This window comes from Candoia aspera, chromosome 8 (genome assembly GCF_035149785.1).
Source record: "Candoia aspera isolate rCanAsp1 chromosome 8, rCanAsp1.hap2, whole genome shotgun sequence".
NCBI classification, from domain to species: Eukaryota; Metazoa; Chordata; class Lepidosauria; order Squamata; family Boidae; genus Candoia; species Candoia aspera.
In genome coordinates, this window is record NC_086160.1 from 5,118,678 (window position 1) to 5,132,582 (window position 13,905).

Genomic DNA, 13,905 nt, shown 5'->3' on the forward strand with positions numbered 1-13,905 from the left:
GCTGTGGAGTACTTAAGGCACTAAATCATCTCCACTGCTTTTCAACAGTTACGTTGGACAGGTCATTGGGTTTTGGAGCTAAACATTTAATTGTTATGGGAAAGATATTTACACTGTGGGATTCCTCTTTTAAGATACACTGCCTAAGCTCTTTTGATTGGGTGGTATAAAATTGCTGTAAATAAATAAAATGTAATTAAAATAAGCATGCAGTTGATGTTCATCTCTATTTGTTCATAACATCAGTATCAGCAGAGACACTGCATGTCCTGAACCAGGATCTGGATGCAATGATGGAGGATGTGGGCCAATAAAGTGAACCACATAAATGCAGACCTGGCTGGTTCCTGGGTTCAGAAACTGGAGAATTTACCTGTTCTCATCAGGGTTTACCTCCGGAGGAACAGGTATATAAGTTGGAGTACTCCTAGAGTCATCCTTCGTATTGAAGTCCAACTGATCTTCATGGCTAGCAACGTCCATTGCCAGCTTCAGTTGGTAAACAACTGGATCATTTCCTGACCAGGATCAACCTAGCTCCAGTTATTCACAGGCTGCTAACCTCAAGCCTAGGTTGCTGTAATGCACTCTCTGTAGAGCACTATGCTTGATCCCAGACCTGAAGCTAGTGCAGAATGTGGGTGTTAGGTAGCTAACTGGAGCACCTGGCTATGCACATATTGTATTTTTGTTAAAGGAATTGCACCAGCTGCCAATTGGCTACCAAGCCACTTAACAAGGCCCTAAACAACTTGGGGCCTGAATTCCACTCAGATTGCCTTTCCCATTATAGATCACCAGGGGAGGTCTTGCAATACAAACCAAGAGCAGCTTAGTCCAGTCCACCTTTTCTATGGTCCATTCTCTGGAATGTTCTCCCCACTGAAATTTAGGAGTCACCTCCTAATCCTTTAGATGCCCGTTGAAAAGTTATTTCTTCACCCAAGCATTCCCAGAATGAATATTAGAATCCTCCTCCTTGAATTGTTTTATTTTAATGCACCATTCCTGTTTTTCTTGTTAACCACTTCAAGTTAATTTGGCATAGAAAGCAGTATACAATAAAGAATACACCTGAACCAAAATGCAGAGTATTCTTGTACAACTAGCCTGTTGCTAGGACAGAAGGCACCCGTGAATGAAACCCCCAGCATATTTCCATCCACCCATTAAAAAAGGATAAGCGGCTTAATTCAGGAGACCACCACCCTGTCCAGGCTGAATTTTAAAGCAGGTAATTGGATGCGCATGCAAACAGGACGACTTATCCGAGAGGACTCACCTCCCTGTGGGAAGAACTGAGAGTAAATCTCTTTGAAGGTCTCTTCATTAACAATCCCACTGGGACATTCCTAAAGAAAGTTGCAAAGATGCGTATGAATAACAAACCTATTCTCAAGCTGTCCATGGGATGGCAAACTCAAACAATGATTTCAAAGGCTTAAAAGGGTCAAAAGAAACAATTGCCTGAAAAAGGTATCAGAATCTAATCAACCACGGTTTCCTCTTATTTCCTGACTCAAAACATGCTCACTGCAAGTAGAAATGTAAGCTTTGTGTTCCTCTTCCTGCACTGAAGCTGCCTGATTGACCGCAATAAGGTAACCAGCCCACTGGCCACTGGTACAAATGCATTAATATAGACAGCCCACAAACCATCCTTTCATTTCAAGGAATTTAAAAGACCGTCTTCATTTTCTCTGTTCCTCAGCTACTAAAATGATCTTTTGCTGAAGTTCCTTTGTGGTTGGACAAAACTTAGCAGTCATTTAACATTTCTTTGTTGTTCACGTCTGATAGGAAGTATGTAGCTTATGTAAACTTTCTCCGACTGTTAGGAGTGGCATCAAAGAGTGAGCGTGGCTGTCTTTATAGACATCACAGTATAGCAGGCCATGAAAACACTTTTTTTTCCCCATAAGCATCGTTGTATGCAGGTGCATCAAAGCAGCTCAGTGTACAGCATTTGAGATGGTGATCATTCCAAAATCTCTTGCTGCTTTAAAGTTATAGATCCATTTTCCCAAAGTGAAAGAATGGTTTACATCGTTCAGACCCATTTGCTACTCTGTGATGCAAAGCCATTATTTCATAATTGACCCGACTTTTGCGTGTCCCAATCAAACAAGGAAATGTGAGGAGGGGCAACAGGTGATAAGTGTAATGATATCTTGAGTTATATGTAGCCAGATGGCTTACCATTATTTACTGCCTTTCAGGATAAAGATCTTCCTGAGGCACATTTGTAAACAAAAAACCCCCCAACAACCTATGATCATTAGTTTTTTTGAGGAAATATACAAATACAGACATCTTGAGAATCTTTCTCATTGAGGCTTCATGGCAGTGGTGGGGAGGTAAAAATCCCACCAATTCAGCTTTTATTCTGTCTTGGCCTGCCTGCCTTTCTCTCTCTTCCCACAGGACAGAGAAAAATCCAGTTCACAAGTCCAACTTGCTATTTTTAGGATCTTCATATAATTTCTTCAAGTGTGAAGACCACCCTAACTGCAGCACTGAACTTCCGTTTCCCACCCTCCCCAGGAAAACCCATGGAAATGAATCTCTAACATAGGCTTCTAATCCCAAAGCTCCTTCAAGAAACTTCAGAAACAAAACTCAAATTTTCTAAGCCCACACCCATACATGGGGCAGCCTCACCATCTGTCTTGCCATCTCCTTCTATCCCCACCCCCAAAAACCTATAAGTGTGGCCCCTTGCTGGCTGGGGAATTCTGGGAGTTGAAGTCCATACATCTTAAAGTTGCTGAGATTGAGAAACACCACTCTACATGAAGGTTGGTACCTGGTCAGGACATGATTCTACATTTCAATTCCAATTCCAACCTTTTTCTGAGAATTATGTAACATAGTGCACCTGCTTAATGACTGTTCCACTGGAATCACGCAGAACATGTTCAGAGGAGTATTTTAGGCTTTATATTTCACAAAGCTTGTCCCTTTATTCACTTTCCACTCTCGAGCAGAAGGAAGAGTCAACGCAGGGAAGAGGGCAGGCACAGCATCGCCATCTAAGCCCCACCCCTTTTGTATACCATGTCTGCCATCTTGTTTACTCTCACATACATGAATGCTGCTCCTCTGGAATGCTATCTCCCAATATCAATTCTCTATGAAAGGAATTCTATTGATAATAACTAGATTCGCCAGAGGCCTCTATTTTCCATAAACACAGAAACACAGAACAGCAAAATGATCACCAAAGCTGTTACGACACATTTTTGAAAAAAATAAAGCAAGTTTTTAAGCACTATTTCTCTGCCCCAAGTTTCTATTTTTGCACGCTTTGCTTGGTGATGGCAAAGATGAGAAGACTCCAACTGGCCTAATTATACAACTAGCACTACAAATATAAATACACCAAAGTTCAAAATCACTTCATTACAGCTAATGGCATTGCTTCAAATCACAGCCTCTGTTATGGGATCATGACCTTCCAAGCTGGTATCGGAATTCATCTTTTAAAAAGAGAAAGCTAACAGTAAAAAGGGGGAAGACGAATGTGAATCTGCTTTAAAATCTCCTGCTCAAAGCTATATAATGACAGATCTATGTTTCTGACAGCAAAGCCAGCAAATTCTGAATATTTTTCTGATTTTTCACTTGTTAGCTCCTATTGTGTTTAAACTTCAGCAAAGGATCATTACCTTGCCTTCGTGCTGGAGCTTGAGCACCTCAATGATGCCATGAGCTAAACCATGAAGGGCCACCCAAGACGGGAAGGTCATGACAGAGAGGTCAGACTAAATGCGATCCCTGGGGAAGGTAATGGCAACCCACCCCAGTATTCTTGCCGTGAAAACTAAATGGATCAGTACAACCAGAGATATGTCGGTATACCATCGGAAGATAAGACCCCCAGGTCGGAAGATGGTCAAAATGCTACTGGGGAGGAACAGAGGATGAGTTCAACTAGCCCCAGACGTGATGACGCAGCTAGCTCAAAGCCGAAAGGACGGCTAGCAGCCGAATAAAGTACATATACAAAATACAAAATAAAAATACATCCCAAAGAAAGAGAAAACCGAGAAGGCAAAATGGCTGTCTGCTGAGACACTAGAAGTAGCCCAAGAAAGAAGGAAAGCAAAAGGCAACAGTGATAGGGGGAGATATGCCCAATTAAATGCAAAATTCCAGAGGTTAGCCAGAAGAGATAAGGAATTATTTTTAAACAAGCAATGCGTGGAAGTGGAAGAAGACAATAGAATAGGAAGGACAAGAGACCTCTTCCAGAAAATTAGAAACATCGGAGGTAAATTCTAGGCAAAAATGGGTATGATCAAAAACAAAGGTGGCAAGGACCTAGCAGAAGAAGAAAGAGATCAAGAAAAGGTAGCAAGAATATACAGAAGACCTGTATAGGAAGGATAACAATATCGGGGATAGCTTTGATGGTGTGGTCAGTGAGCTAGAGCCAGACATCCTGAAGAGTGAGGTTGAATGGGCCTTAAGAAGCATTCCTAATAACAAGGCAGCAGGAGACGACGGCATCCCAGCTGAACTGTTCAAAATCTTGCAAGATGATGCTGTCAAGGTAATGCATACTATATGCCAGCAAATTTGGAAAACGCAAGAATGGCCATCAGATTGGAAAAAATCAACTTATATCCCCATATCAAAAAAGGGGAACACTAAAGAATGTTCAAACTATCGAACAGTGGCACTCATTTCACATGCCAGTAAGGTAATGCTCAAGATCCTGCAAGGTAGACTTCAGCAATTTATGGAGCGAGAATTGCCAGATGTACAAGCTGGGTTTAGAAAAGGCAGAGGAACTAGGGACCAAATTGCCAATATCTGCTGGATAATGGAAAAAGCCAGGGAGTTTCAGAAAAACATCTATTTCTGTTTTATTGACTATTCTAAAGCCTTTGACTGTGTGGACCATAACAAATTGTGGCAAGTTCTTAGTGGTATGGGGATACCAAGTCATCTTGTCTGCCTCCTGAAGAATCTGTATAACGACCAAGTAGCAACAGTAAGAACAGACCACGGAACAATGGACTGGTTTAAGATTGGGAAAGGAGTACAGCAGGGCTGTATACGCTCACCCTACCTATTCAACTTGTACGCAGAACACATCATGCGACATGCTGGGCTTGAGGAATCCAAGGCTGGGGTTAAAATCGCTGGAAGAAACATTAACAATCTCAGATATGCAGATGATACCGCTTTGATGGCTGAAAGTGAAGAGGAACTGAGGAGCCTTATGATGAAGGTGAAAGAAGAAAGTGCAAAAGCTGGCTTGCAGCTAAACCTCAAAAAAACCAAGATTATGGCAACCAGCTTGATTGATAACTGGCAAATAGAGGGAGAAAATGTAGAAGCAGTGAAAGACTTTGTATTTCTAGCTGTGAAGATTACTGCAGATGCTGACTGCAGTCAGGAAATCAGAAGACGCTTAATCCTTGGGAGAAGAGCAATGACCAATCTCGATAAAATAGTTAAGAGCAGAGACATCACACTGACAACAAAGGTCCGCATAGTTAAAGCAATGGTGTTCCCCGTAGTAACATATGGCTGTGAGAGCTGGACCATAAGGAAGGCTGAGAGAAGGAAGATCGATGCTTTTGAACTGTGGTGTTGGAGGAACATTCTGAGAGTACCCTGGACTGCAAGAAGATCAAACCAGTCCATCCTCCAGGAAATAAAGCCAGACTGCTCACTTGAGGGAATGATATTAAAGGCAAAACTGAAATACTTTGGCCACATAATGAGAAGACAGGACACCCTGGAGAAGATGCTGATGCTAGGGAGAGTGGAGGGCAAAAGGAAGAGGGGCCGACCAAGGGCAAGGTGGATGGATGATATTCTAGAGGTGACGGACTCGTCCCTGGGGGAGCTGGGGGTGTTGACGACCGACAGGAAGCTCTGGCGTGGGCTGGTCCATGAAGTCACGAAGAGTCGGAAGTGACTAAACGAATAAACAACAACATGATTCCATCTGCAACGTGATGGTGGTTCTTTGCAAGCTTTTTCCTCTCCTACCCCTTATCCCCACCCACCCGACTCTTTCAGATTCACTCACTGCGTATTAGGAACAATGATACTGATGAATTACCGAATTACCTTAATTATACCATTCATTTGGCATAAGGCAAAATTTTGGCAACTCAAATACAGTTTCAGCTACAATCATTTCACTGAAGTTTGAACTAAAAAAAAAAAGGCTTCTGGAGCAAAATGAAGACTAATTTTTTTTAATCAATTGAAACATTACACTAATCTCAGTGGGAAGCAATTACAAACAGTCCATATTGAGGATTATCTGAGTATTAATGTTAAGTCATTTTCTTGAGGATTTCAGCTCCGAGTCCAGAATACATCTCTGATGCTATCTCCAGCGTGTGCAAAAAATACGGTACATTATATATGATGTCGTGCTTTTGAAAAGATGGGCCATTCATGACAAGTTTTCTTCTCCCATTTTCTTTAATTAGTGTTCTTGATTCCATTTATGCTGCATACCATTAAAAAAAGATCAACCTCAATTATCTGTTATTATCAGGAGGGTGAGGTTAGAGCACTATTAATTTAATACCCTAGCTGTTTTCAGCAGAATTAACGCTTGTTATTGCTGCGCTCATGCCTCAGCCAAATTTAAGGATTAATGAATGCATGCACTGCTGGCAATAAGCCAGAAATAATTAAGAGTATTTGATGTGGTATCTTAGAACACATACAAGAGTTTTCAGCAAGAGAGAAGTGATTTAAATGCCCTCCATCCACCCTTGAATTGGCAGAAAATTAGCTTGGCATCTCTGTTGCTGATCCTTCTTCTGCCCCACCTGTCTGTCTGGGTCCAGCACTGCAATTCCTGTTCTTCCCACCAAGAAAATGGGTGATAAAGAAAATGGGTGACAAAAATGGGTGGCAGTCATTTGTTGTGACTGGAGCCTGCCCTTGGAGGACAGATGATGTTACTCCTAGCACAGATAAGGGGGATTTAAGCTTGACTCAGGATTAGGAAGCAAACTCATGGGGTCAGGGCAGAAAAAGTGGGTTTCTGGAGCACGTTTGTGCCATGGCTGAGTGTAAATCAGAAAACCTTTTTCTCCCTTTCTCCATGCTTATTCTCTCCTGATCAAATTATCAGACAGTGACACTGGTCCTCCCTCCCTCCCTTCCTTCCTTGGAAATTCTGCTATTTCATTTTTCCATGACCTTCTGAATGAGGTTCCTTGTAATACAGAATCATTAGCTTGGAAGGGACCTTGGAAGTCTTTTAGTACAACCCCCTGCTCAGGGCACAAATATTCAAACCATCTCAGACAAATGGCTGTCCAATCTTTGCTTGAAAACCTCCAGGGATGGAGCCCCCATGACTCCAGGAGGCAGGCTATCCACTATTTGGCAGCTCTCATGGTCAGGAAATTCTTCCTTATTTCAAGTTTGGACCTCCCTCTTCCACCCGTTGGTTCTGGTCTTACCCTCGGGTGCTCTGGAGAATAAATCCACCCCTTCTTCCCTGGGACACCCCTTCATGTCTCTGCTCAGCCTTCTTTTCTTCAGGTTAAACATACCAAAAGTTCTTCTAACCGCTGTTCATAGTATTTAGTTTCCAAGCCCCTCACCATCTTTGCTGCTTTTCTCTGAAGTCTTTTTTAGTTCCTCAGCATCCTTCTTGCATGATGGCAACCAGAAATGGATGCAGTATTCCAGGTATGGTATAATCAGTGCAGCATGGAGTAGAACTATCACTTCCTATGATCTTGACACTATACCTCAACTGAAACATTCCAAGACTGCACTGGCTTCTTTGGCAGCTGAAGCAGACTGCCAGCTCATGCTTCATCTGTGGTTTGCCAGGACACCCAGATTCTTCTCACAAGTACTACTGCTGAGCCAGTATCTTGCACCCAAGCATCTGTTTTTTCCTGCCTAAGTGCAGAACCTTGCATTTCTCACCACTGAACAGCATTTTGATGGAGAGGGCCTAGTGTTCAAGTCTATCAAGAACCTTTTAATCTTGATCCTGTCTTCTGAGGTGTTAGCAGTTACCTCCAGCTTTGGGTTGTCTGCAAATTTGATAAGTGTCCCTTCTATCCCCTTTTCTAAGTTATTTATAAAAAATATTGAAGAGCACTTGGCCCAGGACAGAACCCTGGCATATCCCTCTGCATACCTCCCACTGTGCAGACATAGATCCATTAAGGACCACACTTTGGAACATCTGTTTAACCAAGGGAGAATCCATCTGGTAGTGTGACCATCCATCCCACATTGTTTCATTGTCCAGCAGTTTGTCTGGACGCTTAGGTTCTTTTTCTTGTTTTTTTCTATTTTAAGACGCCTGTAGTCATTTCGGAGCTGGGCAGATCTACTAGATCTACTGAATAAACAAACAAACAAATTTTACTTAAAATGAAGTCCAGGAATTCAAAGTTTTCTCAATGACATCATCACCTGAGCCAGAAGATCACCTCCAGAATCCTCCATTCTATTCTCTGGCCGTCAGCTTCAGCTGGAAGAACGGATAGAAATGCCACTTGTGCCCCAAACCTTTTGCCTAACTCCTTGCAGCCTCTTGATATCCCTCTCAAGTGCTTTCTGGCAGTCATTTGCTCCAGCATGAAGCAGGAGAAAGGGGTGGTGGTCAGGAGGTCTGATTACTGAGGTCAGCCTGTCACATTCAGGATTTTCCCATTGGGAAGGCAACGTACTTCCCTTGATATCACGTCTGGTCTGCAGACTGCCAACTTTGTTCCTCTTAGCAGCAGGTCAAACGTTGCTACCACATGCCTTTTTCTCTTTGGAAGAGAGGCTGTCAGATTCCTGACTTCCATGGAAGTCGAAGGTTTTTGCCCTCTCATCTCTGAAACGCTGTACAACCTCTTCTCTGGAAGTCTAAGCGTCACTGTCCAAAGGAAGGATCTGAAGTGGATCAACCTACTCCAATGATAGGGACCTTCTCTTGGTTCTCTGGAGTTACACGCTGCCAACCTTTTCCTCCAAGGGTCCAGGTTCTTCTCCAGTGGTCTCTTCTTTCCTGGTCTTTGTGGAGATCTCTGTCTGCCTTGGCCGGAAACTCCTTGATCTCCCTGATGTGTCTTCAGATCCTCTAGCAATGTAATGGATTTGCGCTTGGTGTACATATAGTTGGAGTCTTCCTCAGGCAGGAACACAAATATGGCACCTACCTAGCAAGTCACCCCAGTATTTATTTATTTAATTAATTTTTATCCCACCTTTATTATTTTTATAAATAACTCAAGGCAGCAAACATACCTAGTATGCCTTCCTCCTCCTCTTTTCCCCACAACAACAACCCCATGAGGTGGGTTGGGCTGAGAGAGAGGGACTGGCCCAAGGCCGCCCAGCCAGCTTTCATGCCTGAGGCGGGAGCAGAACTCTCAAACCACACCTGATTGGCTCTTGGGCTGAGAGAGAGGGACTGGCCCAAGGTCACCCAGCCGGCTTTCATGCCTGAGGCGGGAGTAGAACTCTCAAACCACGCCTGATTGGCTCTTGGGCTGAGAGAGAGGGACTGGCCCAAGGTCACCCAGCCAGCTTTCATGCCTAAGGCAGGACTAGAACTCTCAGTCACCTGGTTTCTAGCCTGGTGCCTTCACCACTAGACCAAACTGGATCTCTGGAGCATTTGCCTTCTTGTCTATGTCTACATGTCTCCCCCAAATTGTACAGCATGAAACAGCTCCTTCCTTTTATATCCCTTGTCTAGACTCTCCTGGAAAAAAAAGAAAAAGAAAAACACAAAACAAAATGATACGGCCCATGTGAAAAAGGAAAAAGGGATAAAAAGATAATAAAAAAGGAGGAAGCTCATCAATTTATTATGTTTTGTGCATGTAAGGAAGTGCAGATTGCCAGCTTGAGCTGACAAGCTTCTTTGCTGCTTGCAGGGACCTTCTGCTCACTTCCCAGAATGCTCTAGGAGTATGCAAACGATCCCACTGATTACATACTGTCCATATATAGCTCATACTTCTCTACATTTTGGCCAAAAAGCAGTGTGTGAGTATCTCTCTGTGTGTATGTTTAGGTAGAAACAGAAGGTGGGGGTCATTTGTATATATTGTATTATCTTTACTCTTATTTATATTATTTATTATTGTAATTTTATACTGTATATTTTATGATCGTTGTTTTAATTGATTATTGTAAACCGCCCAGAATCCCCCGATGGGAGGAGATGGGCGGGGACAATTTGGAAAAATGGATATATAAATAAATAAACAAACAAACAAATAAATAAATAAAATATTTGTTAGATTTATACCCTGCCTTTCATTCAGGGGTTCAAGGCAGCATAGAGAGCACTGCCATCACCACTTATCCTCACAACAACAACCCTGCAAGGTGGGCTGAGGGAGTGTGATCGCCCCACAGTCACCCAGGGAGCTTCCACAGCTACAGGTGGAGCAGAACCTGGATCTCTCCAGATCATTTTTAAGACCTTCACCCGTATGCCCCACTAGCTCTACACTATGCCTGAGCTATACTGCCCTAGCCTTCCCTCAAAGACAGCCCTGCTGCAGAAATACAATTTGGAGAAGCATGCCCTGAATTAAAAGAACAGCAAAGGCTACACTCTGAAACTCTGAGATGTCCCCTGAAGGACAACTCCTGAATTTGATGCCCCTTCTCCCCAAGGGGAAGAGTAGATATACAAGATAAAACAAAGAAAAGCAAAAACTCTGTGCAGTGCTCAGCTTCCACACACAGACAGCCTATGTGTATCTGGTGCACGTGTGATGCCAAAAGCCACATTCCAACATAAGACCAGGGCCAGGACAATCCCTCCTTACCTCATCAAAAGTCCTGATGAAATAAATTAGCAGTAAAACGGCATAACCCATTTATAGCATTAATTGATCCCATCTCTATACTCCAGACGTTCTCTCTGACGCACCCATGCACTCCAGCACACAGAAATACAAAACGGTTCATGGAGACACGCATTTCCCTTCCTCCCTTCATCAGAAGAATACAACCAGGCTGTGTTTGGGTATGACAGAAAGGTTAAATTTTCCAGGCGAGCAGACCCTGCCAAGCAGGAGATCTTTTTCAAAGCAGTCGCCAATCTTGCTCACGGCTTGGTTTTCAACAGCTTCCATTCTTATCAGCAAAAACGAATCCCAGAATGAATGATCCGCACCCCTAATGCACTGATTATTATTTGGGATTGGAAAAGATCCACTTTTCCTGCTGAGTAGGAATACAGTATTGCTAGCCAGCACGGATAATTAATTCAAAACAGGTGCGTTTAAAGAAAACAGGGGTTATTGTTCGCTACAAATGAGTTAAAAACCGAATAAACATCACAAACCAATATAATTAAGAGGAGGAAAAAATAAAGGTAAATGCACGTGTGTTATTTATTTATTTGTTTGTTATAAAAGGTGTGACAAATCTTTCAAAAATACACTTTTCTGGGAAGTTTACAAAGATCAATAAAACACAATGCACAAAAAATATGGTGTTAATGCCATATAATAAAAATTGGACGTAACATGATTGGTCCTAGACTAGTTTGATCACATACCGTAAAACTGACTTTTGGGGGAGGCTGAGTCCATTGCTTTCTGATTCTGTGCTGGCATGTTTGAAATTGCTCATAATTCCTTTTGAATGACTGTGTTTTTGCACAGCACTCTTGGACTCAAAGCAGCCATTCCTCTTGCTCCATTTGGGGGTTCAGAGTCTTCTTCACGGAACTTGTCAATGTAGATTGCTTAGAACATATCTCCTCCTCCCTAAATCCTGCCAAAACAGCAACATGTAGCCATGCTTTGATTGACTGATTGATTGATTGATTAGATTGAATGATTGATTGATGTGCCATCAAGTCATTTTTGGCTCCTAGCAACCACACAAATAGACTTTCTCCATGATGATCTGTCCCTAACCTGGTCTTTCAGGTCTTCCAGCAGTGCCCCCATCGCCACCATAACCGAGGCCCTCCCGCTTGCTGCTGGTCATCCTCTTCTTCTTGTTCCTTCTACGTTTCCCAGCATTAGATCCTTTTCAAGAAAGCTGGGTCTTCACATAATGTGTCTGAAGTCAGATAATTTGAGCCTGGTCATTTGTGCCTCAAATGAGGACTCTGGGTTGATTTATTTGATGATCCGTCAGTTTGTTTTCTTGGCTGTCCAGGGTATTCCCAGGAGTCTTCTCCAACACCAAAGTCCAAAAGGATCAACACTCTTCCTATCCTGCTTCTTCAAAGTCCAACTTTTGCTTCCATTCCAGTTTCACAGGGAATACCATTGCTTGCATGATTCTGATCTTTGTAGGTACAGACACATCACAGCATTTGAATATTTATTTTATTTATTTATTATTCAAATTTTGTTACCGCCCATCTCCCCCAAAAGAGGGACTCTGGGCAGTTAAGGGAAATAACTCAAAAGGGCTCTAGAGGACAAGAGCCACACTGAGGCGGAATTCCAACTCTGGTTCTTTATTGTCCTTACCCTATAGGCAGAATCTTGCCAGGCTGAGGTGACTACACCAGCCTAAGGGAAATAACTCAGAAGGGCTCTAGGGAGGGGCTGCCTTGAACTTCTTAACCTTCCCAGCTACAGAGTCTGGGCTGTGAAGTCTTTTATCAGTCTGGAAAGTTCTGCCCCTGGGAACCAGCAACAGCGCTGGAATCCACCACAGCTGATGAAACCACCCTGATAGCCAAAAATGCAAAGGATCTGCAAGCCCTAGTATTGAAGGTCAAGGAGCACAGTGAAAAAATGGGACTAATATCTTTTCCAAGGTCTTCAAGGCTGCTCTACTGAGTGCTAGTCTGCAGTGAATTTCCTGACTGCTGGTTCCTCTACTGTTGATGGTTGATCCTGAAAAGCAGAAACTAACCACCACTTCAGTATCTTCATTGTCAGTTCTAAGTCTTGTGATTCTACCTGTTGAAGTAAATTTGGTCTTCTTCATATTTATTTCCCTTAGGCTGGTGTAGTAACCTCAGCCTGGCAAGATTCTGCCTATAGGGCAAGGACAATAAAGACCCAGAGTTGGAATTCCGCCTCAGTGTGGCTCTTGTCCTTGATTCCTGGCATCAGCGTAGTGCAGGTTATGGATGTTTCTTCCTCCAGTTTTAAGGCCACCCTCATCTTCTTCCAGTCCAGCTTCCCTTAATATACAGTATATTCTGCATATAGGCTGAGTAAATAAGGGGAGAGTATGCAGCCTTGCTCACTCCTTTGCCAACCTGGAGCCAGGCTGTTTCACCATGTTCTGTCATGCTGTGTCATCCTGGCCTGCATATAAGTTTCTCATGAGCACAGTGAGATGTTCTGGGATTCCCATTTTTCTGAGCACTTTCCAAAGCTTGACGTGATCAACATAATTGAATGCTTTTCTATAATCCATGCGCATACTGACTTCTTTTTGGTGTTCTTTGGCTTTTTCAATTATCCAGCATGCATCGGCAATCGTGCCTCAGGTTTCTCGGCCTGTTCTAAAGCCAGCTTGAACATCTGGCATCTTTTTTTCCATGTAGGGCTTTCATCTGCGTTGGATGATCCTAAGCATCATTTTGCTAGCATGTGAAATTAAGGATATTGTACAACGGTTTGCATACTCTGTCAAGTCTCCTTTTTTTGGTATTGGAATGAACTGTAGATTGACCTCTTCCAATAGTTGGCCACTGACCCGTTCTCCAGATTTGCTGGCATAGCTTGGTAAGACCCTTGACTGATTTTCATTCCTTTGCTTGCCATATTTGAGTGGGAACCATGCTTACAGTTACTAGAACAGGTACCTTGTTGTAAAATTGCCAACTATCTTTTGCCTTTACAACTCTCTTGGGCTTTTAAAAGTAATAAAATAATAGTGACTTGGCAGCTGGGAAGCTTCCCATGACAGCAAACATTCATATTTGTTTCCAAACCACCAGACAAATGCATACAACAT

At 42.8% G+C, this 13,905-nt stretch overlaps 1 protein-coding gene across 2 annotated transcripts in view; it reads right to left on the reverse strand.

Annotated features, from left to right (window-relative positions):
- KCNIP4 (potassium voltage-gated channel interacting protein 4) overlaps nt 1-13,905 on the reverse strand; it is a 297,520-nt gene that overhangs the window by 19,525 nt on the left and 264,090 nt on the right. For both annotated transcript variants that reach the window (XM_063310637.1, XM_063310636.1), the window contains exon 3: nt 1,283-1,352. In XM_063310637.1, coding sequence (XP_063166707.1) covers nt 1,283-1,352 — 70 coding nt within the window. The remainder of the gene's footprint in view (nt 1-1,282; nt 1,353-13,905) is intronic.